Source organism: Phacochoerus africanus, chromosome 8 (genome assembly GCF_016906955.1).
Source record: "Phacochoerus africanus isolate WHEZ1 chromosome 8, ROS_Pafr_v1, whole genome shotgun sequence".
Classification (NCBI taxonomy): Eukaryota; Metazoa; Chordata; class Mammalia; order Artiodactyla; family Suidae; genus Phacochoerus; species Phacochoerus africanus.
In genome coordinates, this window is record NC_062551.1 from 157,739,780 (window position 1) to 157,767,766 (window position 27,987).

General features: G+C 41.6%; 1 protein-coding gene across 2 annotated transcripts in view; it reads right to left on the reverse strand.

Annotated features, from left to right (window-relative positions):
- Window positions 1-27,987, reverse strand: part of TCEANC2 (transcription elongation factor A N-terminal and central domain containing 2) — a 39,919-nt gene that overhangs the window by 2,281 nt on the left and 9,651 nt on the right. For both annotated transcript variants that reach the window (XM_047789020.1, XM_047789021.1), the window contains 2 exons: window positions 23,081-23,222; window positions 7,375-7,568 (listed from right to left, as the gene is read on the reverse strand). In XM_047789020.1, coding sequence (XP_047644976.1) covers window positions 7,375-7,568; window positions 23,081-23,222 — 336 coding nt within the window. The remainder of the gene's footprint in view (window positions 1-7,374; window positions 7,569-23,080; window positions 23,223-27,987) is intronic.

A 27,987-nucleotide genomic window follows, 5' to 3' on the forward strand; every position in this document is an offset into this window, starting at 1 on the left:
CAAAGGACTGAAAGTTCTTCTTGAGGCTGCCACAATGTCCTGAGCTTCCCTTAGTCATTTCATAATATAATGACAGATTTCTTGAGTCTGTTTTCCTTAAGAGTGAGTTCCTTGAAAATAAACAAATTTTACTCACTTCCTTTTTCTGCTTCACTCCTTCCCTCCCTACCCTACCACATATTCAAATACTCATTCAGCAACTACTACGTACTTGGGCTGAGGAAAGGGCAGTGAGCAAGGTTGACACAACTCTTGGCTCCATAAGGAGCACAGACCAGCTGGAGACAGCCAGTGAACCCACTGTGGGTGTACTGAGTGCTGCTAGGAAAAGGGACAGAAGCGAGTGCGGGGGAGCAGAACTACTGCACAGGGACCCAACCCAGGAGGACAGCGCCTGGACTCGAGAGGAAAGGACGTTTGACATGAGATCTGCAGAATGAGTACGATCTGGCCAGGTGAAGGAGACACTTACTTGGTGATAAACTCAGTGAGCTGTACGTTTATCTTTTGTGTGTTTATATTTATATATATATATTTTTTTTGGGGGGGGGTCCTTTTAGAGCCACACCCTTAGCATGTGGAGGTTCCCAGACTAGGCATCAAATCAGAGCTATAGCCACAGGCCTACACCACAACCACAGCAACACCAAATACATGCCATGTCTGTGACCTACACCACAGTTCACTACAACGCTGGATCCTTAACCCACTGAGTGAGGCCAGGGATCGAACATGAATCCTCAAGGATCCTAGTCAGATTCATTTCCACTGAGCCACAATGGTGGGGAACGCCCTACACTTATATTTTTAAAAAGTTTACGAAACAAGTACACCAAAATAAAAGAAAGGATCCTCTGACATTTGATAAAGCGTCCTAACAAAAGACAGACCAAAAGACCAAAACAAAGAGAAAAAAGAAATGTGGAAGGAATGAGGAGCAGGGAGCAGAACAGGACTGAGAGGAAAAGAACACCCAGGCCCAGACATCTGCCTTGGTGTAGCAGACAGAAGACGGTCAGGGAAGCCTGCGGTCCTCGTGACTGTGACCTCTAGGGCTGAAGTGAATGGATGTGGCACCATGGCTCTCTAGAACCCAGAGTCCTTGAGGTTTTCATGGGGGCACTGAACTAGCCCCCAGACTGCAGCGGGCAAGGAAAAAAAGCTTTTATTTATTTTTTTTTTTTTTAAGGGGGAGTGGTTGTTAGGGGAAGAAGGGTATATGTGCATTTGCAAAAATCGGTCATGGCCATTCCATCAAATTGTAGAACCTGTAGAGTGCCTTCAAATTCACCTGACTGGATACTTATTCACACCTCATTCAGCAAATGGTTATTGAGTTGCTGCTCTGAGTCTGGTCTGATCTGGGTATTGGAGACATGAAACAGAAAAGACCTGACCCACTACCCTCTAAGAACTCACAACCTAGAAAAGAGAGGCATGTACACAGACAACATGGGGCAACGGGACAGGTGGGGCAACAGGACAGGTGTTATATTCTCATGCACGCCTCTTGTTAAATGAAGACCAATCGGAACAAAGAAATGAAGAAACACATGAGTAATATTAAAAGATAAACATAGGGGAAAATGATTCATCGTGCACCCTTGTATGTAACAAGCTCATTGCACAAGATGTCTTTGGAGAGGGAGTTCCCGTGGTGGTACAGTGGTAACGAACCTAACTAGTACCCATGAGGATGCAGGTTCCATCCCTGGCCTCACTCAGTGGGTTAAGGATCCAGCGTTGCCCTGAGCTGTGATGTAGGTCGCCGACAAAGCTCGCAACCCGTGTTGCTGTGGCCGTAGTGTAGGCCAGCAGCTGCAGCTCCACTTTGACCCCTAGCCTGGTAACTTCCACGTGCCTCAGGTGTGGCCCTACAAAAAAAAAAAAAAAATGCCTTTGGATAATCCAAACCTACCAAAGTTGAGAACCCTTCCCAATGGATCCTAACCTGGTGATTTCACCTTTTGGGTGAAAGGACAAGGGTCTTAATGAGACCTTGAGAAAAACAGGTTTTGCTCTGAGATAAATGTGTATGAATGGGAACAGGAACGCTGTAAGAAACCTAGAGATTTATTTATGGACCATACCCTCACTCTGTGTCTCTCATGATCTGTCTCTTTCTCATGTTTTTGCTCCTCTCCATTTGCCTTACTGACCATCATTTCCAACCGCCTCATTCTCTCCCCCTATTCTACACATCTCTACCCATAGCTTCTGCTTCCTCTAACTCCTCTAATATTCTTTCTGTTTCAAAACTCCTACTGTTGTTTCTTGGCATTTCCTACCTCCATTTCTCAGAGGAGGATCTGATTTTCTCTGCTTACGTATCTGTATCTGTGAGTAGAGTGTGTGTTATTCAGTTGCCCAGTTCTGGAAGATATAAAACACATCCACCTAGACCATCTTTCATCAAGGATTCTGGTCCCAGAAGAAATGGTGCCATAATCAAGTAGTGATGCCTGCCATATTTGTAAGCTCTTTAAAAACAAGGGAAGAAGCTTTTCTTCATGGGTTTACCTTAAGCACATACAATAAGCACATAAAACTTCCCACGCTGCATTGTAATTATGTATTTGCCTAGCTCCCTCTAGGGCTGATATTATGTTGGATCAATTTCTAAATTCTCAATCCCTAGCATTGGTACTGGCACAAAGTAAGTGCTCAGTGAATATCTGTGAAATGAATTTCCTCTTTCCCTATGTATAGTTCCCTCTTTTCCTGCTTTCAGTAACATCCTATACATAGCAGATAAAATACGAAGTATGTTTCTATTTTACATGTATTTTCAGTTAGCAAGATCCAACCACTCTTACAAAGGCCAGTTCACCTGCTGTCTCTTTCATGAAACCTTCCCAGATTCCCCGAATCAGAGTTCACTGTTCTGTCCTTTGTGTGTCTACACCACTTGCTAGTACCACTATTTCAGGCAAATTTCCTCCTGCCTTGTATTTAGTCAGTCATTTACAGGCTTAAGAGGGTCAGGACACAGTAGACTTTCTTAGGATAGGGACTGCACATCATTTATGTTTACATTCTCCCGGTACTACTAGCAGTAGAACCAAACATTTGTTGAACTGAATAACCACTAGAAGCAAACTTTGTACGAGTTTTCCAACAGTGTGACTGGGTTTGTACATATATACCCACACTCCTTTTTAACCACTTGAATACGTTTATGAAAGAGCTGGTCAAAGCCAGAGGTGTAGTCTGAGGCCATTAAACAAAGAAAAAACTAACAGTCCCATATGGGGATGTACCCCTGACCTGGATCTCATTAGCACCATCTGACAACCAACTGGGCCAACCAGCCAGTGTTTCATAACTCTTAATGATAACAGGCTCACTTTGAGAATCAGATTCATTTTTTTTTAATGACATAATAGGAAAATGATCACAGGCCGTGAGGTAGGAAGGAGAGTGGATAATGAGGAAAGGGAAGTAAGAGAATGACACCACAGGGAACGTTCATATGAGGAAAGATCTAAAAGACAGGGAAGAACAAAGAAGATCCAGAAGGGAGAAGGTAAAGGGGAACGGAGCATGGGTCTCAACAATGGCGTTTCTATTCATCTATCCCATATTCCAAGAACAAGGAAACAATCCATGAATCTGGAAAGCAAGATCTGTAGAGTACTAAAGAGGTGCACTTTTTGGCTGTGTGTGTATATTCTTCATCTATGGCTTTCAATACTAAAGAATAAGACCAAAACAAATAATATGGAAACATTATTTTCTATAAAGATGTAATGAGTGGATTTGAAAAAACACACGGTAAGATCAAATTACAACAGCTTTTCAGTCACTGAGCCAATAAATGACCCAATGGTTTACTACCACCTAATAAAGTACATTTATGGAGATCTGATGTCTGATTTGAATGCACTCAACATTGGTTACTGTCAAGGACCAAATACTGGATTAGATGGTTCATTGATTTACCCTAATATGAAAAGGTTTCAGACGATGATGGGTGCTAAGAGTTAACTTTATGTAAAAAGCGTCTGTATTTATATTTTCTGATATACCAAACTGATGAAAAATACTATAAAATGCTGTTTATGCAAGGAAAACAGATTGATTTTCTTTGGCCAAGGAAGATGGTAAGATGCACACTTTTAATTTTTAAAATTTACTCTTTGGGAACAAAACCATTCAGCTATGCTTAATCTGATATTTTTTCCAATTACACTGCAAAGCACTAACAAATGTATCACTTTTTTAACTTTGCTTTGTAACACTTGAGTGCTTACCACTTGATGTGCCATTTAAAGGATAATTAATGGATAAACTAAAAGGATAATTATTATGGAGTTTAATATAGCAGGCAAACTGCTCATTAATCCTTACAAGCATAGCTTCGTTATTATCATTTACTTAAAAAGATACACAGGGAACTGGTATTTACCACCACATTAACTACACATTATATACCCACACTCTACGTTTCTGTAATAATTTTGGTTTATTTTAAAAATAAACTTTATTTAAAATATCAAATAGCAAGTCTTGTTGGCTAATCGATAGTCTGGAAAATTAGACTTACAACTTTCATATTTTTTTCTCTTTCCCAAGGGCTTAGTATTCATAATACTTCCTTTCGGGAAAGTTAAGCAAACTTACAGTCTATTAATTCACTGAACTATCAAACAGACATTAAATATTATAAACATAAAAAACAGAGATATACAGTAAAGTATATAAAAAGTGACACTGACATTGATCAAAATAAAAAACATAACATAAATGTAAATAATTGTCAATTTTAGCAATGTTATTTAAATAATCAATAAAAATATCTTGCAGAAAAGTTGGCACATACTTGGCACTTAATAAATCTGGGACAATGATAACTTGTCCAGTATTCATTTAAAGAGCTATAATAATTTATCAAACAGGAAAGCCATCAAAAAGTTAACAAGGTTATGTCTGGATGGTAGGTTCAATATGATCTTGTTTTCCCTTTTTACATTGTTTCTTTTTCTATCATAAGTTTGTATTAAAATTTTATTTTTAAGACGTTAGTAACATACCACAAGTCCATTCATTTGCCTTTCTTTTCTGGATGCTTAATTGAGATAGAAAGGTTAAAATATTTTTTTCAGGAGTTCCCATTGTGGCTCAGTGATTAACGAATCTGACTAGGAACCATGAGGCTGTGGGTTCGATCCCTGGCCTTGCTCAGTGGGTTAAAGATCTGGTGTCGCGTGAGCTGTGGTGAAGGTCACAGACGTGGCTCAGGATCCTGCATTGCTGTGTCTCTGGAGTAGGCCAGCAGCTACAGCTCCAATTAGACCCCTAGCCTGGGAACCTCCATATGCCGAGGAAGCAGCCCTAGAAAAGGCAAAAAGAAAAAAAAAATAATTTTTTTTCCCCAGAGAATGCAGTAGTAACAGATTAGTATTTAAACTAGACTTTTTTTTTTTTTTTGGTCTTTTTAGGGCCACACTCACAGCATATGGAGGTTCCCGGGTTAGAGGTCGAATCAGAGCTGCAGCCGCCGGCCTACACCACAGCCACAGCAACACAGGATCTAAGCCCCATCTGCGACTTAACACCATAGCTCACGGCAATGCCAGATTCTTAACCCATTGAGTGAGGTCAGGGATTGAACCTGCACTGTTATAGATACTAGTCAGGTTCGTTACTGCTAAGCCATGATGGAAACTCCTAAACTAGACTTCTAAATTGCTTCTTTGCTAATAATATTAAATTATTCTTTAAGGATACTTTATGAGGGATACCCTGAGAAGAGGAAAAAAATAGGGATATTATATGTCTGATTTTTCCAGAATATTAGTTGACCTATAAGATTTGTTTGATGATGAATGATTAATATTACTGCTAATGAGCAAAAATTCTTTCAGCACGTGTATCTCCAACCACTAACGCCATCTAACTGTTGGTCATGAAGCTGACAGGGATTATGGCCAGGCAACTGACTACCTGCCTTAGAACTAAAGGTATGAGTGCTGACAAAAAAGTGGGGGAGGAGAGTCTTTTTAAGGAACAGCTATTTATTATGCCACTGATATTCCATAAGAGAGCCCATCTCAGACTTTTTGCTTCAGTGGGAAAGGAAAGAATTTTTATTTATTTATTTTTATTGAAGCACAGCTGATTTACAATGTTATGCTACTTTCTAGTATAAAATGACTCAGTTAGATATATGAAGAAGCATATGTATATGAATTCGAAGAAGCATATATATATATTTATATATACACAGAATGTATATACAGATGCTTTTTCATGCTCTTTTCCATTATGGTTTTTATAGGATATTGAATACAGTCCTGTGTTATACAGTAGGACCTTGTTGTTTATTTTTTACAGAGTAGTTTGGATCTACTAATCCCAAATTCCTAATTTATTCTTCCCCATCTCCTTTCCTCTTTGATAACCATAAGCTTATTTTCTATGACTGTGAGTCTGTTTCTGTTTTGTAAATAAGGTCAGTTGTGTCACTTTCTTTTCTTTTCTTTTTTTTTTTGGCTGTGCCCGCAGCATGTAGAAGAGTTCCTGGGCCAGGGACTGAACTAGTGCCACAGCAATAACCAGAGCCACAGCAGTGACAATGCCAGATCTTTAACCTGCTGCACCATCAAGAAACTCCACTTGCATCATATTTTAGATTACACATGTAAGTGTTATCATATGGTATTTGTCAGGGAAAGAATTTCAAATGGGAAGGAACCAACATTCATTAAGTGACTTCTAAACACAAGGCATTATACTACTCCTTTGCATATATGGTTCATTTAATCTTTCCAATAGTCTTAGTTGGTAGGATTTATAATCTTCATTTCATGGATTAAAAAAACCAAATCTCTGAATTTCATAAGAGATTTGCATAACATGTCACAACCAGTACATACTAGAGCAAGGGTTTTAATCCATGTCTTGCTAGTTCCAAAGCCTGTACTGTTTTTTGTCTTTTTAGGGCTGCACCCATGGCAATATGGAGCTTCCCAGGCTAGGGGTCCAATCAGAGCTGAAGCTACTGGCTTATGCCACAGCCACAGCAATGGGGGATCCGAGCCGTGTCTGCAATCTACACCCCAGCTCACAGCAAAGTCAGATCCTTAACCCACTGATCGAGGTCAGGGATTGAACCCGCATCCTCATGGATGCTAGTCGAGTTCATTAACTGCTGAGCCACAATGGGAACTCTCAAAGCCTGTACTCTTTACACAATACTGCCCCCCCCCCCAGAATGTTCACAATCCAGAGTCCTTAAAAAAAAAACCCAAAATCCCAGCAAAATAACACAGAATACAACCACAGCGCTTAAGACTACGAAAGTTCATTATGAAAATGTGAAGGTCATTTAACCAAGAGCACCTAGTCATCACATTCCAACCAGGACCTTACCTCCAATTCCAAGGCTTCTGAGAGTAATTTCTGGGCATTTTTCCTAAGTGTTTCAGTTTTGGGATCACTTCGGACTACTATAGAAGGTCTATCCACATGTTCTTCAATGAAAGTTCTCCACTCAGTGTAAACTTCTCTGGCAAGACAAGCCACTTCTGAATCTGAGTGTTGACGCATCTTGTTCACAGTGTGACCTGGAACAAGAGAGGAGAAACCAAAGGAAAGGTTGTTCTGTCTTCTGAAAAGTACAGGACTGGAAGGACTGATGTGTGGCACTTAGCAAGTCATTCATATATTTAAGGATATAAAGGCTCTTGTGCAAATGAGGACCCATTTCTCAAAGGCTAAGATTATAAGATAATCACTGGGGGAGAATCACTGTGCTAGCCAGGGCAGTAAGTCATAAAACAGAAGCATGATCAATAGATACTTAAAACAGAACAGCTAAGGTACCAAATCCTTAATCCAAACATTGCAATAAAAGAAAATTAATTAAGCATTTATCTTGTCTTCTCAGTACATATTATATTTTAGGACAACCAAACAGTCCTAATTATTGAGGGAATGTTCTTTATTCAGCTAATAAATGTGATAAGATTGACAGAATTAAAAAACATTTTATGGCCCATGATGAAATAATCCATTAAGGTGACAATCAATAGTGGATGAACTCAGCTGATGAAAAGTTGATGGGGAAATTTACAGTGGAAGGGTGTGTTGTCATCAGCTCCAATGATGAATCTTAGCATCCCTAAGGTGGGACTATCAGATGAAGGTAGCACTTCACAGCCCTACTTATGAAGCAGTCTTGCACTCTCCTATCGAGGAAAAGATGAAATAACCCAAATATTTAGTCATTCAAAGCTAACCTCCAGTTTATAGAAAAACATGAGAAAGAGGAATAAGTTAAATTATAGTATGAGAAAAGAGACAAATCCAGAATGTGGGACATTCTATGGGATAACAGCCCTAGTTTCTTCAATTATCAATGGCATTTTTTTTAAAAAGGGAGTAAGGTTATGAATTGCTAAAGATTAAAAAAGTCATTTGAGTCCAAACTATCAAATGTGATGTTTGATCCAAATTCTGACTGAACAAACCAATTAAAATATATTTTGAGGAGTTCCCGTTGTGGCGCAGTGGTTAACGAATCCGACTAGGAACCATGAGGTTGCGGGTTCGGTCCCTGCCCTTGCTCAGTGGGTTAACGATCCGGCGTTGCCCTGAGCTGTGGTGTAGGTTGCAGACGTGGCTCGGATACCGCGTTGCTGTGGCTCTGGCATAGGCCAGTGGCTACAGCTCCAATTCGACCCCTAGCCTGGGAACCTCCATATGCCGCGGGAGCGGCCCAAAGAAATAGCAAGAAGACAAAAAAAAAAAATATATATATATATATATATATTGAGAAACAAGGAATATCAACATACATTAGTCATTAAATTATACCAAGGAATTATTGTTGATTTTGTTAAACATGATAATGGCACTGTGGTTATATAAGAAAACATCTGTATTTTTCAGAGATGCATCCTAAAGTAGAGCTGAAATGACAAAAGGTCTGAGATTCTGCTTTAAAATAGTTCAGTAACAGCATAAAAACACAAAAAAAGGGAGAGATGAAGTGAACAGGACAAAATCTTAATAGTTACCAATTGTAGGTGAAAGGCCTAGGGAGGTTTGTACTGTACTATTCTCTTTATTTTTGTGAATGTTTGAGATTTTCATAATAAAAATGGAAAAAGAGAAAAGAGTCAAAAAATAATCAATATGCAAAAACATTTAGATAATAAATACAAAAAAAAAAAAAACCCAAAGAAGTCAAGTACACACTTAGAATTAATGTTCAAAAGGAAAAGGATAAAACAAGACATTTTTTAAAAATCAACAGCTTTCTTCATTAGCAATAAACAGAATAGGGGGAAAGTCATGCTTAACCTGGTAGAAGGCATAAGCCACTCAGCAAGAGTAACAGCTCGGGAACCACTCCCTTTTCCTCCACCCCCATCACCCCTACCCTCCAGATGACTCCAGCAGCCCCCTGACTGGCCTCTCAGCCTTAATGCCATCTTCCACACGGCAGCCAGAGTGGCTTTTATTTGACTTTATTTTTTTCTCTTTTAGGGCTATTTTTTTCTAAAACATAAATCTGACCATTATACTCCCACACGTAAACCTTTCAGTCCTGTATCCAAACTCTTATGTTGTCACACAAGCAACTGCATGATCTGCCACCCTCCCATCCACTTCCTAGCTTCACTTCCAGCTAGCATCCCACTGTCACCCGATACTCCAGCCACCTGCAGCTCCTCAGACACTCTGATATTGCGTTTGCCTCTTTACTTTGGAACATACACTCCAATGAACATTCCGTCTGCCTGGAATACCCCTGCTTCTCTCTTCATCCGGTTAACTTCCATTCTGCCTTTGAGACTCCGTGCAGCACTTTCCTCCTCCAGGAAGTCTTCCTCAATAATCCCCAGTCTTGGCTGGTCCCTTTCCTCTGTGCTTCTGTTCCTCACAGTACCTACTGTAATTAGTTGTAATTATCGGATCAATTACTGCTCTTGCCCACCAGAGAAAGCTCCTTGGGGGCAAGAGCTGTGACACGTTCATCTTTGTATCTCCAGCAGAAAGCACACTGGCAGAAGGTGGGGTTCAGGAGAGTGGGTGCTTGGTAAATGTTGGTGAAGGAGCAACCCAGATGAAAAATGCATTTATTTTTACTAACATACATAACAGAAATTTTGAATGAAAGGGGAAATATACCATATAATATGGAAAGACTAGTATAGAGATGCCAATACAGAAACTAATTTGTAGATGTAATTACACTAAAAAGTCTCAACAGGCTGTTTTTATCAGAATACATTCAGATATCTTTAGACTTATTTTATAAAAACAAATATAAAATACTATTTTGAAAAAGAGAAATTATGAGATCTAACCAACCTTATAAGATATGAGAACATATTATAGAGCAACTAAAATTATATGGACTGGCACCAAAAAAAATAGATGGGTAGCTCTACGGAATAAAAAATGAAGCTCAGGAACAAACCCTATTACATATAAAATTTGGTATATAGTAAAAGAGGCACCAATGAACAAAAGGAAGTGGGGAAAAGGATGTGAATTTCAGAAAATGGGCAAAACATTTAGAAATCTCTCAGATTATGCCAACTGCAATAGCCCTCCACTTGCTTGATTTATTTACTCCCCACACATCTCCTGAAGGCCCACCCTTTGTACCAGGCAGAACGCTAGGCACTAGTCAAGCGGGGCTGAACAAGACAATGTCCTGCTTTAAAGGTTCTGGGAAGAGCATCCTGGAGGTGAGAAAAGACTCTGAAGGGAAGAAAAGAGTCTAACCAATTGTCTATCAAGAATTTTTATCTAGTCTTTCTCCTGCATGGGGAAAGGCACCAACGTTCATCACAAGAAGCAGGAGGAAAGGGAGGAATGCAGAGCCCGCATTAGAAGTGCCTCAAGGTGCTTCCGCACTGGCCATGCTGGAGGAGCTTCTGAAACACAGGCCACTTAAAAGCTGAAGTCAGTACTCAACACTTTCCTTTTTTGGGTAAAGCTCTCCATCTCCTTGAGATTATTCATTCAGAAAACAAGATTTTGTGCTGTTGGTCACTGTTGTAGATGCTAAAAATACAAGGGTAAATGAGATACCACAGGACCTCAAAAACCTCAATGCAGGACATTTTAGTACTTACTGCCTGCTGCTGAGGGTAGACAGTGAGTGAGACACCGCCCCTGGAATTTAACCAACACTCACCCTGCCAAAGTGTGCAAAGATCTGGGTACAAGAATATTCTTTGAAGTACTGGATGCATCACCAAAAAGCTAGAAACAACTGACAAGCTCATTATTAAGGCTCCAATTTGTTAAATGAATTATAGTCCATGCAAATAATGAATACTCTGCAGCCATTAAAGACTGCAATAGCTTTACAGGTAGCAACATGGAAGATGGTTATTCGGTTTCGCAGAAGAGCATGCACAGCGTATAAGCCAATATTTATCTTTAAAATTACATTCGTGTGTATAGAAATATAAATACCTGTATTTGTTTATATGCTGCGAAAAAGAGTCTAGAAGAATTTATAATGAAATTACTAACAAGGTTCTCCCCTGAGTAGCAGAACTGCATGCATCTCCAGTTGAGCTCACAGTCTCGCGGGTCGCTCGGCCTGTAGGCAACCCTCATGGCAGGATATGCTCTCCTGGAGGCACATTCAGGTTTCTCTGGAATGGAGGTCCTTCCTTTCATGTGCACCTCGCCCTATCCTTCTCTCTCCCCAAGAAAGGCACTGTTGATCCAGTGTTCCCTGAGAGAAACGAAGCTGCAGGAGTCCCTCAAAAGAAGTCCTTCTCCTTGTTGAATCCAGTGGGCCTTCTCCATCCTTATGCTGCCTGATTGCCTCTGAAATATCCTCCTCCACTACTTTTTGAGACACCACCTCTTACTGGGTCTCCTCTTCCTTCTCCATCTCTTCACCTGGCTATATATGACTTGCTCAACCTTCAATTATCTGTGAACCCCAGGTGGGGCACAGTCCTCGGCCTCTTCTCCACCTGTTCTCCCTGAGAAACCTTACCCACTCCTGTGGTCCAGTTGCCACCTGCAAGCAGATGACTCCCAAATATGTATCTCCAGGCCAAAGGCTCTCACTGAGCACAAGACCCAGATAGCCAGACCCCTGCTGGACATCTCCTCTGGCTTATTTTGCAAGCACCTCTAGCTCAGCATTTCTACAACGGAAAATGGAACTCATCATTATCCCCTTCAGTCCTTCCTCTTGCATGTCTTGTCACACATGGCACTAGCACTCGCCCGTCCTTTTAGGCTCCTTAACATTTCTGTATCTTTTCCTTGTCTTCACGCCCCTCTTTATTCTCACTGCTGCCCAGGTTCTCATCACGTCTCCATTACTTCTTAATGACTAACTAACCAATCTCTGTCCCCAGACTGGCCTTCTCCAACTCATTCTGTACACCAAAGTCGAATTAACCTTTTACTGGTTTTTTTGTTTGTTTGTTTGTTTGCCATGCCCACGATGTGGCAGTTCCTGGGCCAGGGACTGAACCTGTGCCACAGCAATGACCAGAGCCACCACAATGACAATGCTAGATACTTAACCCATTGAGCTACGCAGAAACTCCTAATTAACCTTTTAAAAATGCAATTTTTTTTTGTCTTTTGTCTTTTTGTTGTTGTTGTTGTTGTTGTTGTTGTTGCTATTTCTTGGGCCGCTCCCGCGGCATATGGAGGTTCCCAGGCTAGGGGTTGAATAGGAGCTGTAGCCACTGGCCTATGCCAGAGCCACAGCAACGCGGGATCCAAGCCGCATCTGCAACCTACACCACAGCTCACGGCAACGCCGGATCGTTAACCCATTGAGCAAGGGCAGGGACCGAACCCGCAACCTCATGGTTCCTAGTCGGATTCGTTAACCACTGCGCCACGACGGGAACTCCTAAAAATGCAATTTGATCACATCATTCCCTATACCAGAAGTCCTTCAATGGCTCTCTCCACTGTCCTCAAATTAATTTCTAAGTACAGATTCAAGCCTTCAATGACCTGGAACCCCTTTGGCCACCTCTCACCATTTTTCTCTCTCTCCTTCCTGCCCTCGGTCGCAGCTTTCCTACCCCTCTGCCTCCAGGTGCTAAGTACTAGCCATAGAGAGCAGCTTGCATGCCCTCATTTTGGGTCAGGCTGTCTGGCCTTCTTACACTTCTGTACCTTAGCTCACACGTCCCCTCTGCCAAGGTTTAAATGTCCACTTTCCTCTCTAAACTTGATAGAATCATCTTAAGGACAGATCCCCATATCTTGCTCCAACTTATATTTCCAGCTCCTAGCACAGTGCCTACCAAAGAACAATCAAGAAATGTTTGCTGAACTGAATCAAACAGTTAAATTTTAAACAAAGAAAAACATTTACATTTGGCTTTCAAATTGCTTTTGTACTAACATTTGAATATGGATGCAGCTGATTGGGAAAATCACATAACTGCAAACAAAATAATGGAACTATACTGTAAAGAATTGAATCCACAAGTGCTGGGGAAATGAGAAGTTTCTCAGTCTTAACCATTGTTAAGAATTCTCCTTACTCGCTACTCCATATTTTATAGGAATTATCTCATTTAACTTTCATAACAATGAATTAAATACTATTATTATATCTGTTTTTACAAATAAGAAACTTAAGTCCAGCAAAGGAACTTGCCCAAGGTCTCATAGACAGTAAGCATGGAAGCAGAATCTGTGCACAAGCAGCTTGACTCCAGAGCCTGCACACTTAACCCTAACACTCTGTCCTCCTCTGTCTGTAGGGATTGGCATGCAGGGATTTCTCAATAAAGTTTTGTTGAGATAGTGTTGTTCACCTTCTTGATGTTTCTAAATCAGAAGAGCACAAGGGGTGCTGAGAGGGGGCCAAAAGGCCGAAAACGTCAGCAAAAAGGCCAGAGCACAGGAATTACTGCTCCTGACCTGCAGGGGGCAGTACACCCCATAGATACTCCCAGGGAAGCCCCACTGAGACTGTCAGGAGGTTCTTCCAACACTTGGGAAACTACCCCAAGAAGGGCAGGGCCGTAAGGGAGCCCTGGAAGGGGGTGGGGGTGCAAGATTTGCCAGCAAGAGGGTGACAGAGGGCAGAGTGACAGCAGAGAAGGCATTCAGTCTGAGGAAGAAAAAAGAGAGGAGGCCTAGGGAACCCTCTTCTAGAAAAAGCAAGACAAAATGATAAACTTTAGATCACAAAGGGAATTTTGTGATTACAATCATAAAGACGGTGAGCCACTGCATTTAATGCTTTATGTTTAACTCACTGAATTCTCAGAATAACACTAAAAGGTAGGGGCTATTATGATCTGCCATTTGACAGGTAAAGAACCTGAGGAACTAAGAGGTTAAGGAACCTGTGCAGGACATGGCAAAAAAGAAGCAGGGCCAAGTTGCAAACATAGGCAGTTTGGCCCCAGAGCTCAGGTTTTAACCCTATACTGTTGCTTCTGATGACCACACATTCCTACCTCTTCCTGATTCAGATGAAAAAAATGAGGCCCATGACCTTTCCCCAAGGTCATAAGCTGGTCAGTAGCTATATCGAGGAAGTTAATGATCTGCAAAAAGTCATTATTTGCTCCGTGAAGTTTACGTTTTAAAGCAAGCAGTGCCACTGACTGGTCTTATGATCTAGGTCAAGTCCCCTGAGTTTAAGAGTAGGGGATTTCTGCATCTCAGCACACTATTTTAAGACAAATTCCCTGCAGAAGTAGTCTTTTGCTCATTTAACAAACATTATCAAATACTTGGTAAGTACCAGGCCCGATGCTAGACTTTGGGATAGAATGTTGAGTGAGACACAGCCCTTTACTCAAGGAAACCCAGGTAGGTCTAGGCACAGGAAGAGACACCTAGACAAAAATAAGAGCACCAACGTGTTACAGGTCCTAAGATAGGATTCAAGGAGGAACTCCAGGGAGGACAGAGGAGTTAATTCGGCTGGCAGATGGGCCAGGGAATACCATGAAAGAGGCAATTTTTGTCCTGAGTCTTGGCATGCAGTAGAGTGAACAAGAGCATAGAACCTGAAAGAGCACAGCATAATTTGAGGGCTCTGGTGGGCAAAATAATGGTCCCCAAAGACATCCATGTCCTGATCCTCAGAACCTGTGGATATGTGACCTGACCAGGAAAAAGGGACTTCGCATATGTGATTAAAGTTAAGAACCCCGAGATGGGGAGATGAGCCTGGATTACCTAGGTGGGCCCGATATAATCACATGAGTCCTTAAAGGCAGAAGAGACCCAACAGTGGGTCAGAGAAGATGAGGTGCAAGAAGAATTCAACTCACCACTGCCAGCTCTGGAGATGGAGGAAGAGAATCACAAACCACAGAAAGCAGATGGCTTCTAGAAACAGGAAAAGGCAAAAACAGATTCTCCCCCGAGTCTCCAGAAAAGAAATGCAGCCCTGCTGACACCTTGATTTTAGCTCACTGAGACTTCTAACCCACAGAAATGTAAGATAATAAATCTGCATTTTTTTGACTCACTAATTTTCTGGCGATTTGTTATGGCACTATTCATAGAAAATGAGTACAGGAGCTAATCACTAGTTCAGGATTGCTGAAGCAATGGGAATCTATGGGACTATCTGAGAAGAGAAGGCCATCTGAAAGGTCCTTGCCACTAATTTGTTCTGTGAACTTGAAAAAGTCAAATCACCTACCCATTCAGAGTTCCCGTCATAGCTCATAGGAAACGAATCTGACTAGTATTCATGAGGACGCAAGTTTGATCCCTGGCCTCACTCAGTGGGTTAAGGATCCAGCGTTGCTGTGAGCTGTGGTGTAGGTCACAGACGTGGCTCGGATCTGGTGTTGCTGTGGCTCTGGCGTAGACTGGTGCCTGCAGCTCCGATTAGACCCCTAGCCTGGGAACCTCCATATGCTGTGAGTGCGGCCCTAAAAAGCAAAACAAACAGCCAAACAAAAAACAAATCACATACCCATTCATTCACTAACTCATTTATTCATTCCACATTGGGATAGAATGTTGAGTAAGACACATTTTTAGCTTCACAGAGATTATGCTTTGTCTGGGTCTTAAAGGAGAAGTAAGAGCCTGCCACAGACAAAAGTGCACCTCTGGGTTTCCGGAGGCAGCATGATATGGCATAAGACCATCTTAGCTTTGTCACTTAGTATCTGGTTTTCTGACCTGGGGCAAGTTACTTTAAACTCTCTAAGCCTCGGCGTTCCCATTTGTGAAATGAGAAAATAATATTTACCTTACAGAACTGCTATATCGATCCAATGAAGTCACAGATGTGAAAGCACTTTGTAAGGAGAGGGTTTTTTGTTGTTGATCAATCACAAATGGAAATCAGATCAATGTGATTGACTTGAAACTCTTCCCAGAATATGTATATCTACAGTATTGCAAAAGTAGAGCCTCTGTGCCTATAAGGTTGAGAGTGCAAGGCCTAACTGCACTGCCTCATCAGCCGTTCACTCGATACCCCTTGTCCGCTGGTTTCCTTTTATAATAAACCAGGCTTCTGCTTGGCTGGCCCTCAATTTCCCAGACAGTGAGGCCACTCACTTCCCCTGCCTCTCAAAATGATCTCCTCCTTAGCCCGCACATCACTGCACTGCCAGCTTCTCTCCCCTCCCTAATTACACTCCCTCTGCCTCTTCATTGGCTCCTCTTCCTCTCCCCGCTTCCCCACCACGAACATTCTCCCCAGTTCAATCTTTCAGCCCTTTAATGTTTTCTTTGACTCAGAGGATTCGTCTACTTTCGTGATTTTAAGCAAAGGCTTCCCAGCAAATGTCTTCCAAATACATATTTTTAGTTGCAAACTCTCATCTGAGTTGCCATCCTACATCTCCAACCGCTTGCTGGACATTTTCACCTAAAGAGTTTATGTCAGAGCAAACACTGACTAAATGGGAATACTAGGAGAAAATTCCCATTTGAAGTACACAAGAAAAGGCACTAAATTCTGATGTTAAAGACGGCTTGAGCAGATGGTAGAACGGTAGAATGGTAGAGATGTCCAATAAAACAAAGGCACATATGGCTGGAGTTCAGGGCACAAAGGCAGCCTGCTAACCAAGAAAGCACACTGCCCCAAGAGACCTGGGTTCTCATTACACCTCTGGGGCTAACTCACTATGTGGCCCTGGATAAGTCACTTCATCACTCTGAGTCTGAATTTCCTTGTTTATAATCCAAGTAGCTAAATGGATTTAAGAGTTTAGGACATGGACATTTATAAAGTTCAGAAATAGAGAGCAAAAACTATAAGATCTTAACAGTACATGGACAAAGAACGCAAATAATTCACAAAAAAGGGCAAAGGACCAACAAACACAGAGAAAACAATTCATTATATGCAGCAAACGAAAACAGGATGCTATTTTCACCTATTAAATTAGTAAGATTTTAAGAAAACATTAGCAATATAAATTGGAACAAAGTTTTCAAAAAAATCTAAGATTCAGAGATAGATCAGGATAGGAGATGTACACCCAAGAGTTGTCTGAATTAACGCCTCAGTTAAGCTCGAGAACTGGACAGCCTCTCTGGCTAAGTGCTCTAAAGCAGCAACCAAAGACTGAGGCCTGAGGTTTATGGAATAGTACCCCCTGTAAGAAATCAGGGCACAAAGAAGAAACAGAGACAGGCAAGAAATAGGAACAGAGAATGCTAGAAAGGGCCATGGAGAAAATTTTGCTTGAAATTATCATTTTCATTCATTTGATTTCATTCACATCATAAGCTTCTGCCATATGCCACACTAATGCTTAAAGCGCATTGGTGAGTAAAATACATTGCATGGTCCTGCTGAGAGAGAGTTGCTGTATAGCAAAGAAAAAACAACTAAGTAAATAATTAAATAAGTAATTACAAACTCAGATAAGGGCTTGAAGGAAATAAACATTTAAAAAATAGATAGAGAATTGGCAACAAATTCTGTGTCATTTATGTCAACAGAAAAGGGAGTAATCAATGGTTTCAAATTCATGGTTCTGGGAAGATGAGAACTGAGACAAGGCTGTTGGATTTGGATAGAAGGAAATACTTGTGTCCTGAGAGAGAATGGTGGTTGTGGGAGAAGCCAACATGAAAATAATTTTTTTTTTTTTGTCTTTTTACCATTTCTTGGGCTGCTCTCACGGCATATGGAGGTTCCCAGGCTAGGGGTCGAATCAGAGCTGTAGCCACCAGCCTACACCAGAGCCACAGCAACGTGGGATCTGAGCCACGTCTGCAACCTACACCACAGCTCACGGCAACACTGGATCGTTAACCCACTGAGCAAGGGCAGGGACCAAACCCGCAACCTTCTGGTTCCTAGTCGGATTCGTTAACCACTGCGCCATGACGGGAACTCCAACATGGAAATAATTTAATGAAGGAGTGGGAGGGGCAGAAATGGGAGTTGTGATTATTAATAGTTTTTCAAGGAATTTGGCTATAAAAGAAAGAAGACAAACAAGGCGTCTAAAAAAAAAAAAAAAAGCAGAGAGTCAAAGGAGAAGATTTAAGTGCATCTGAAGGCAGAAAGAGCCAGTCAGGAGGGAATGAGTGGCAACAAAATAAGAGGCATCTCATCTCTACGGTCGATCCCTGCAAAGTCTGGTCCATTCTCCGTGCAAAGGTCTCCCTATGAACCTGTCACTCAATAGGTTAGATTCTCTCCTATTTTAAAAATCAGAACTTTCTTCAATCCCACATGCCCTTTTTGATACTGCTGCCTCTCTCTTTCCTTTCAACACCAAACTTCTTGAAAAAGAGTTGACTATTTTCGGTTTCATTTCCTTACCTCCTGCTCACTCTTCAAACTTCTGCCCTTAACCCTGCCTTTGAAACAGTTCTTACCAAAATCATCACTTGGCCTTACTTTGCAAAATCCAATGCGCAATTTTTAGAATTAGCTTATTTGGCCCTTTGACAACAATAGACACTGCTGACCAATCCCCTCCTCAGAACCACTCCTTCCCACTCCATGACAGGCTCTCTCCTGTTCCCTGGTCACACCTTCTCCGTCTCCTCCAAGTCTCTTGCACACGGGTGTGCTTCAGGATTGGGGCTCGGCTCCTCACTTTTCGTACGTACTCTTGCCAGGCTACTGCCTCAGGTCTGACTACACGCTGCTGACCCTCAGGTATGTATTTCCTCCGTTCCTCCTTAGCGTTAGCCTCATACAGCCAACATCCTGCTGGACACTTCCTCTTGGATCCCCCACAGTTTGCCAAACACAGTTAAGTCTAAAACTGAACTTATTATCCCCCCCCAACCTGCTTCCTGTCTTAATGAAAGGTGCTGCCATCCACCTTGCTGCCTAGACCAGAAATCTGGGCCTCAGCCTTTACTCTCTTATCTTCATTCCCAACATCCAATCCACCTTCAGGTCCTTTGGGTTTTACTGTATTTACGACTCTTGATTCCAACCACATTTCTCCACCCTCCTGACGACTACCCCATCCAGGCCATCCTCATTTCTCATCCAGATATTGCAGTAGCTTCTCAAAGGGCCTTCCTGCCTCTAGGTGTGTTTTTCTCCAACACTTTTCCCACGTGGCAGACAGACAGAGTTTTCTAAACTGCAGAGCTGAATATGTCACTCCTCCATTCAAAGATCCTTCAGTAACAACCACTTATTCTCTCTAGGGTCTGAGGCTTTACAGTGGACTAAAGCTACCCTGTCACTGCCACACAACCAGATTCTGGATAAAAACCACTTCAAAAAACAGTAAGTGGAGGCTAAAAGGGTGAGGTTATCCTAAGGGTGGATGTTAGCAACACTACTGAAATACTTAGCTTAGGGCCAGTGGTGAAGTTGGAGAGCTAATTCTGGGACTCAGATCCTGAGTTAGGATCCTTGAGAGCTGTGCTAACGCATTTCAGGTCCTAAGTCATCCTTGACTACTGGCACAAACAAAAAAAGAAGCTAATCTCTTCACCAGGGAAGGTCTTCCAATTTAGCCCCACAGAACTCCCACAGATCGGAAGAAAATAACGAGCTCACAATTACAAATCAAGAAGCACATGGGAAGGCAAGCACCAAGAGAGTCAGCAGAAACAATAACAACAGGTTTAAATCCCAAGGATTTCAATTACTAGAACAGTCAGAAGAATACAGAAGAACTATACATTAAATGCTAAAAGAAATAAAAGGCACAATCACAAGTATGTACAAACAACATTTAAAAGAAACAGATTTTCGGGGTAAAAGAAAATTTGTAAAAATAAAAAATAGTTTTTGAAAGAAAGAACTCAATGAATGGGTGAAATAACAAATTAGAGTCAACTGAAAAGAGAATCAGTGACTTGGAAGACATATACCTAAAGAAATTGCTCAGAATTCTATGAGAGACAAGAGGACATTCAAGCTAAAATAAAACGTCTAGCATACTTTTAATTATAGAATCCCAGAACAAATGACTAGAGAGAATGAAAGAGAGGTGTGCTTTTGAAGAGATAATGGTTGTAAAACTTCTGTAAATGAACATATATCTGCAGTTCCAGAAAGTAGAATATACACGTGCGATAGCCAGGCTACAAGACAGCCCCCACTGAGCCTCACCTCTTGGTATTCATAACCTGTGTGCAGTTGTCTCCCAAACGGTACCCAGGTTGGTCTGCGTGATCAATAGAACATAACAGAAGTGAGAGTACGTCACTTTCAAGATTAGGTGGTAAAGAAGACACTATGGCTTCCATCTTGGTTGTTCTCTTGGATCACTTATTCTGGGGAAAGTCAGCCAACCTGTCCTGAGCAGCCCAAGGGAGAGGCCCAGCTGATAAGAAACTGAGACCTCCTACCAGCAATTTCACAAATGAGCCATTATGAGCAGATCTCCAAGCCCTGGCTAAGCTTTCAGATGACTAGAGCCTGAGCCAACAGCTTGACTATAACCTCTTAAGAGACCATGAGCCAGAAGCACCCAAACAAGCAGCTCCCAGATTCCTGACTCTCAGAAAACCTGTGTAAGATAAATACTTCAGCTGCTAAATTTGAGGATAATTTTTACACAGAGACAGGTAACCAATACACATGCTAAGACCAAACAGTTTCAAATGGCTTACAAAGAGCCTTCTCCAACTGGTCCAGACTCTCTCTTCAGCATATTACATTTCGAATACACCAAGATTCTTTTAGTTTCTGCAGTGCACCATGTTCTCTCCCACCCCAGCCCTCTGTTCAGCTCTCATGATGTAACCCTGCCTGATACATTCTTTAACATCTCTCTACTCCCAACACTTATCCTCCTCAGACTAACTTCTCCCCATCATCAGAGCACTCATCACATTGTGTGAAAAAGTCTTGTTAAACTGCCTGTCCTTCCATTAGACTGCAAGCTCCCAAAAGGTGAGGACAATACCTTTCTCCTTCATTATTACATCAGCATAGTTCTTAGTGCAAAGAAGGTACCAATAGATATCTGTCCCTTATAACCCACAGGATAGGAACAGACAAGAGGCTAAAGGCGGAAGAATATAAATATTCTCAGGCAATGATCCAAATGAATCTTTAGCGTAGCAACTGATGTAACTACAAAGGAACCAAGGACTTCTTATATTCCATACAACTCAGGTTTGCGCCAGGTTTAGGGTAGGGTCAAGATTCAAAAGTTGGATGGTTTCCAGCTCTTAAGCCATACCCCTTTGTTGTGGTTTCATTATGATTCTTGAATAGAAATCTCTGAACATGAGACACACCCATTCTTGAAAGAACACTCCAATTGTACGCAAAGGACAAAAAGAAAAGATTTTTTTTAAAGTATCATCTACTCTATATTTGTAGGACAAGTTCAGCCTATTATGTTGATATTTAAGATGTGATTTTAAGTGGTATTTACAGTGTGCCTAAATATGAACATGTACATACACATATGTACATGTATACATGTCATAAAATATTAACCACTACTTCCCTCTACTGGTGGAAATACCTTATCTGCTCAAATGAATGGTCTTATTGCCCTCTAGTGACCACAACCTATAAAGAGAAAATCCAGCAGCAGATGGGAGAATCTCCTTGGCCATAATGATAGGGTTTTATGTTCTTTAAGCATCCAATTTTCTCAGATTCTGGTTTATATTACAGGGGTGCAACTCTCAAGACTCTTGGCGGGGGGCCCCCAGGGGGATTTCACACAGCTCACACCAGCTGTTAGTGCCAGGCTGAAGCTGCTCTCTCTCCTGCTTCTCATGAACAAGAGGTCAAGGGGAGGCAGAGAAGGCAATGGCTGCACTGGTGAGGGCAAGAACAGCAGCTGTGAAGGCCGACCCTGGACTCCCTGGGGACTTAGGAGCAGCTTGAGGAACACATGTTGGCCCTCCCTCGCGTATTATTCACAGTTGTGTACTGTACTAAAGTGGTAATTCAACGTAGTTCCTGGCTTACCTCTTAAAATAGCTCCAATGCTGCAATAAATGATGTGGCAGCAAATGTTGCTATCATTTTGTTTTTATAAACCATGCTTCGGATGTTATTTCTACTCAAGACTGAAAAGCCAAGATTTAACTGAAATGTCACCTCTGCTTATGGAGCCTTTTCTGAATTCCCCAGACAGAAGTGACTGCTCTGTCCTCTGTGCCAGCATATACCTTGTTCAGATCAGAATGGTACTGTGGACATAATCTATATGTTTTTGGTTTTGTTTTTTTTTTAATAACCTACACTAGTTTACTACTCTCATTTGTCTACATGCTTGTTTATCCACCAAACCCCAGGGATCTTGAGGTCACGAGTCATGTCTTCTTCATTTTTGCACGCCAAGCATCAAGCACACCCAAAATGTTATCCACAGATCATGCCAGTTACCAGTCCAAGCAGTAAGTATGGAAACTGAAGTAAACATTTAGGAATTTTTATAGCAGTTTAACAAAGTAATTCTACATCTATTGAATCTGATTTTTTTCTTAGAAGTTGGGCTTGTATTTTGCATATTTTAATTTCCCTTTCCTGGTAATTTTTATTTTATTATAAGAGTATTAGTCTGCAACCAATGGAGAATTTTTTAAAACAGTGGTCCCTCACCACAGATAGTTTGAGAAGCACTGATAAGATGGACAACTTAATGTTTGAGGGAGGGAGAAAAGGAGAAGGAAAGAAACAAAATATAAGCACGTCTCGTGAAGTTCAGAAGGAACATACCAATCCTTGTTGATTTTAACACTTCCCTGGAGGGTATTTTCTTCTTTAATTCTCGTAAGGCTTCAACTAGATTCTCCTTGGTTTGATCAGGAAGCTCCAACATAGTTTTCCATCTTTTTATGTCTTCTATGACCACAACTCTCTGGGAAAAAGAAAAGTCATTTGGAAAATGGAACATTTTCATTAGAAAGATATCTGCCTTCACCTGAGCTAATGGGGCTCCTATTGATATATGAATTATTGATTATGACCTGAACCAAAGCATAGTATGTGTGATGGCCCCAAATGATGGGTAATTGCTTAAAAGCAGCTCCTGCTTACGGCAAATCAGGAAGAGAGTTACATCTATTAGGAAAGTGCAAGTTTTAATCTTACCATGTCAGACACCACTGGGCACTTAGCACTGAGAGGCAATAAGGAGGGAAAAGGAAAAACGATGCCGCGGTGGATCAACCCCATGGCTCACTTAAGTGTCTTAATTCATAGGCAAGGACAGAGAGCAGAGAAGTCATAAAGACATATTTATTTCAACAATAAAAAGCACACTTCAACAACTCCTCACTTCCTGGATGATAAAATTCAAACCCTTTTTTGTTTAAAGAATTTTTTAAAACTTCAAACACACAAAAAGGTAGAGTGGGAGTTCCCATTGTGGTTCGGTGGAATCAAATCTGACTAGTATCCATGAGGACGTGGGTTTGATCCCTGGACTCGCTCAGTGGGTTAAGGATCCGGCATTGCTGTGAGCTGTGGTGTAGGTCGCAGGTGTGGCTCGGCTCTGGTGTTGCTGTAGCTGTGGTGTAGGCTGGCAGCTACAACCCCAATTCAACCCCTAGCCTGGGAACCTCCATATACCATGGGTGTGGCCCTTAAAAAGAAAAAATAAATAAATAAAAAATAAAAAGGTAGAGTAACTCACTACTTACAATGAAAACAAAGTTAACATCTTGCCATTTCACATAAAACAATAAAATACTGTAAAGTATCTTTTGTTTGTTTGTTTTTCGTCTTTTTAGGGCTGTACCCACAGCATATAGAGGTTCCCAGGCTAGCGGTCTAATCGGAGCTGTAGCTGCCAGCCTACACCAGAGCCACAGCAACCCGGGATCCGTGCCATGGCTGCGACCTACACCACAGCTCACAGAATGCCAGATCCTTAACGCACTGGGCAAGGCCAAGTCAGATTGTTTCTGCTACGCCACAACAGGAACTCAAGTTCAAGTATCTTTACACCCTTCACCTTTCATTCCCTTCCTTCCATTCCTAGAAGAATCTACCATCTTAAAGTTAACATGTGTCTTTCCATTAAATGTAAAGTATTAACAATTAAGGAATCTGGGTGAAAGGGACGAGGAAGATCTTTGTACTGTATCGCAACTTCTCTGTAGTTTTGAAATTATTTCAACTAAGTTTTTTTTTTTTCTTTCCTTTTTTAGGGCCACACCTGTGGCATACAGAAGTTCCCAGGCTAGGGGTTGAATCAGAGCTACACCTGCCGGCCTACACTACAGTCACAGCAACACACGGGATCCGAGCCGTGTCTTCGAACTACACCACAGCACATGGCAACGCTGGATCCCTGACCCACTGAGCGAGGCCAGGATCGAACCCACATCCTCATGGATACTAGTCAGATTCACTTCCTCTTTGCCACAACAGGAACTTCAAGAACTTTTTTTTTTAAATAGTAAACTGGGAGACAAAAAATAAAACTGCTTTTATAGTTATAAAAATTTGTTTTTGTCTTGTATCATCATTACCCTGCAGAGGTGGGCTCAGTTAGGGTCTGGAAGGGGACAGAAAGACTTCTCGTAATATTCTATTTCTTTCTTTTATTTTTTTAGCTTTTTGTCTTTTTAGGGCCACACCCGTGGCATATGGAGGTTCCCAGGCTAGGGGTCCAATCAGAGGTGTAGCTGCCAGCCTGTACCACAGCCACAGCAATGCCAGATCCGAGGTGCATCTGTGACCTACACCACAGCTCACAGCAATGCCGGGTCCTTAACCCAATGAGTAAGGCCAGGGATCGAACCTGCAACTTCATGGTTCCTAGTCAGATTTGTTTCTGCTTTGCCACAGACAATATTCTATTTCTTGAGCTGGATACTGGTGACACAGGTTATGTTCTCTTTGTGAAAATTTGTTAAGATGTACACTCATGATTTGTCCACTTTTTTACGTGCATGTGATAGTTCAATAAAAAGCAACCCCAGAAAGGTCTCAACTCCCTCCCTGGCTGGGGCCCAGCTTAGCTGCCCGTAGTGGAAGAAGGGGATGTCTGACTTCGCTTTTTTCCCATCCACCTTTGCCTCTCCTCCCGCATCTGCTTGTTTGCTTTGCTCTCTGACCTTTCAGGTTTGAAACTAGGAAAAGGAGGGGAGGGGAGGGGTAGGAAAAGCCTAATTTTGGGTCGTGATGCTACACTGCTCAGGTTTCTGCGCTCTCTATACTGGGTAGACATTTAAAAGCTGACTCTCTCAGAAGGTGCTTTTGTGGTTCCGTGTAGAACTCCCATGGTTGAGCTTCACCTGCAATTCCTACAACAGTAGCAAGGCCTCTTCCAGTTGCTTATAGGTCCACGCTAAGTCTCCAGTTTCTGGCAACCTGATTCTCTCTGTGAAGGTCCCGCTGCTTTCCAAGGATCCTTTAATTCAACTCTAGGCCAGCCAGCATTTGCTCCACTACGCCTACATCATCACCCTGACCAACTCTGACGCGGACAGCCTTCTCCGCGCAGCCACTTCTCCTTACAGTAGCAGTTGCCACCCTCTGGTTTCAGATGTTCCCAGGCACAGGTCTGGCCTCTGCGTCCACCAACTCCAAGAACTGAGGTCCAGTTCTCCAAGGGACCACGCCGCAGCCCTCCCATTTCATCTAAAGGAACTCTCTCTCCTCTCTTCCTTCAACTTTCTTTATTGCCTAAGGTAGCTGATGGGTTCAGAATTCCATGTACTGCCTTCCCACGTTCTGCAAAGACCATCTAGAATAACATTTGGGAATGTCATTTTATAGCTATTGCTTTGTTTTCAGCCTTTAGCGGTCTTAGCTAAAGTTGAAACAGAGTCCTTTTTATGACCTGTTACAATATAAAATATTGTGTTAAATGGTATGAAAAATAAATAAATGAAGCCAGGTGAGGGGGTACTTTCAGTAGGAAGGAAGTGTAAATATCATATTCTGCAACTTGCTTTTTCCACACAATATATTTTCTTGATTTATCCATATGGATACATACAAACCTAGTTGATCCATTTTAATAGTATTGGATAATATTCCATTATTTTTAAATACAAATATGTTAGAATTTAAAAATCGATTCCCCTAATGGATCTTTAGGGAGTTTTCCCCCTCATATTTTTCCTATTATAAGCATTGCTTTGATGAACTCCCACTACATATTCATATGTCTTCCATTCCTTTACTTTCAACTTTTCTGGGTCATTATGCTTTAACAGCCTATGGCTGCTTTATTTTGCTCCCCCCTCATCCAATCTGAGAATCTCTATCTTTTAATAGGCATGTTTAATCCATTTGCATTGATCATGATTACTGACATATTGGACATACTTTCTCTTTGCTTTTTTCCCTTCTTTCTTATCTTTTAAAAGCCTGAGTTTTCTTTAATCTTCTCTTTTTTCATGGTTGGAAATTACACATTCTATTTCTATCATTTTAGTGTTTGCCTCTACAATTTTTAAGATACATATTCAATGAAATCCATACCAGTATCCTCCTCAACAAAGAAGCTTTTTTTGTAGGACAGATTTTCTGTTTTTTCCTCCAATCTGCCTGTTTTCTTTTCATACTATCTTGTTCTTATCTCATCATTCCTATTACTTTATCTCTGTGAACATTTTAAATATATTTAAAGTCTCTTTCAGACTGTTCTCCTATCTGTCCTTCTTGGGGTAGAAATTCTATTAGTTACATCTTCCTGCTCATTTGCTCTCCTGGTAATTTATTTTCTTGTAAGGTTTTGTAATTTTTGACCATAAATTCATTTTTTTTTGTCTTTTGCCTTTTTTTTTGTTGTTGTTGCTATTTCTTGGGCCGCTCCCGCGGCATATGGAGGTTCCCAGGCTAGGGGTCGAATCGGAGCTGTAGCCACCGGCCTACGCCAGAGCCACAGCAACGCGGGATCCGAGCCACGTCTGCAACCTACACCACAGCTCACGGCAACGCCGGATCATTAACCCACTGAGCGAGGGCAGGGACCGAACCCGCAACCTCATGGTTCCTAGTCGGATTCGTTAACCACTGTGCCACGACGGGAACTCCATAAATTCATTTTTAATGGAGATTGTTTTCCTTGGAAGTCCTGTGTACTCTAGATTGTGAAGTGTCTTAACAGGGAAATCTCACTTCTGCCAAGCCCTTTTCCTGGTCTGGGCCAGTTTTTATGTTAATTTTTCAGCTGTACAAATACTATAATTTTTTTAAAAAAATTATACACATACACACACACACACGGCAGTAAGAGTGAGGGTCTAATTTCTTTTGTTTCCTTTTCCTTTTAGGGCTAGGGCCACACCTACAGCATATGGAAGTTCCCAGGCTAGGGGTCGAATGGGAGCTGCAGCTGCCAGACTACACCACAGCCATAGCAATGTGGGATCTAAGTTGCATCTGTGACTACACCACAGCTTGTGGCAATGCCGGACCCATAACCCACTAAGCAAGGCCAGGGATCAAATGTGCTTCCTCACAAATACTAGTCGGATTCTTAACCTACTGAGCCACAACAGGAACTCCCTCTAATTTCCTTTTTCTTACTTTTTTTTGTTTTTTGTTTTTAGGGCTGCATGTGCAGCAGATGTAAGTTCCCAGGTTAGGGGTTGAACTGGAGCTGTGGCTATCTGCCTACGCCACAGCCACAGCAACATAAGACCTGAGCTGTGTCTTCAACC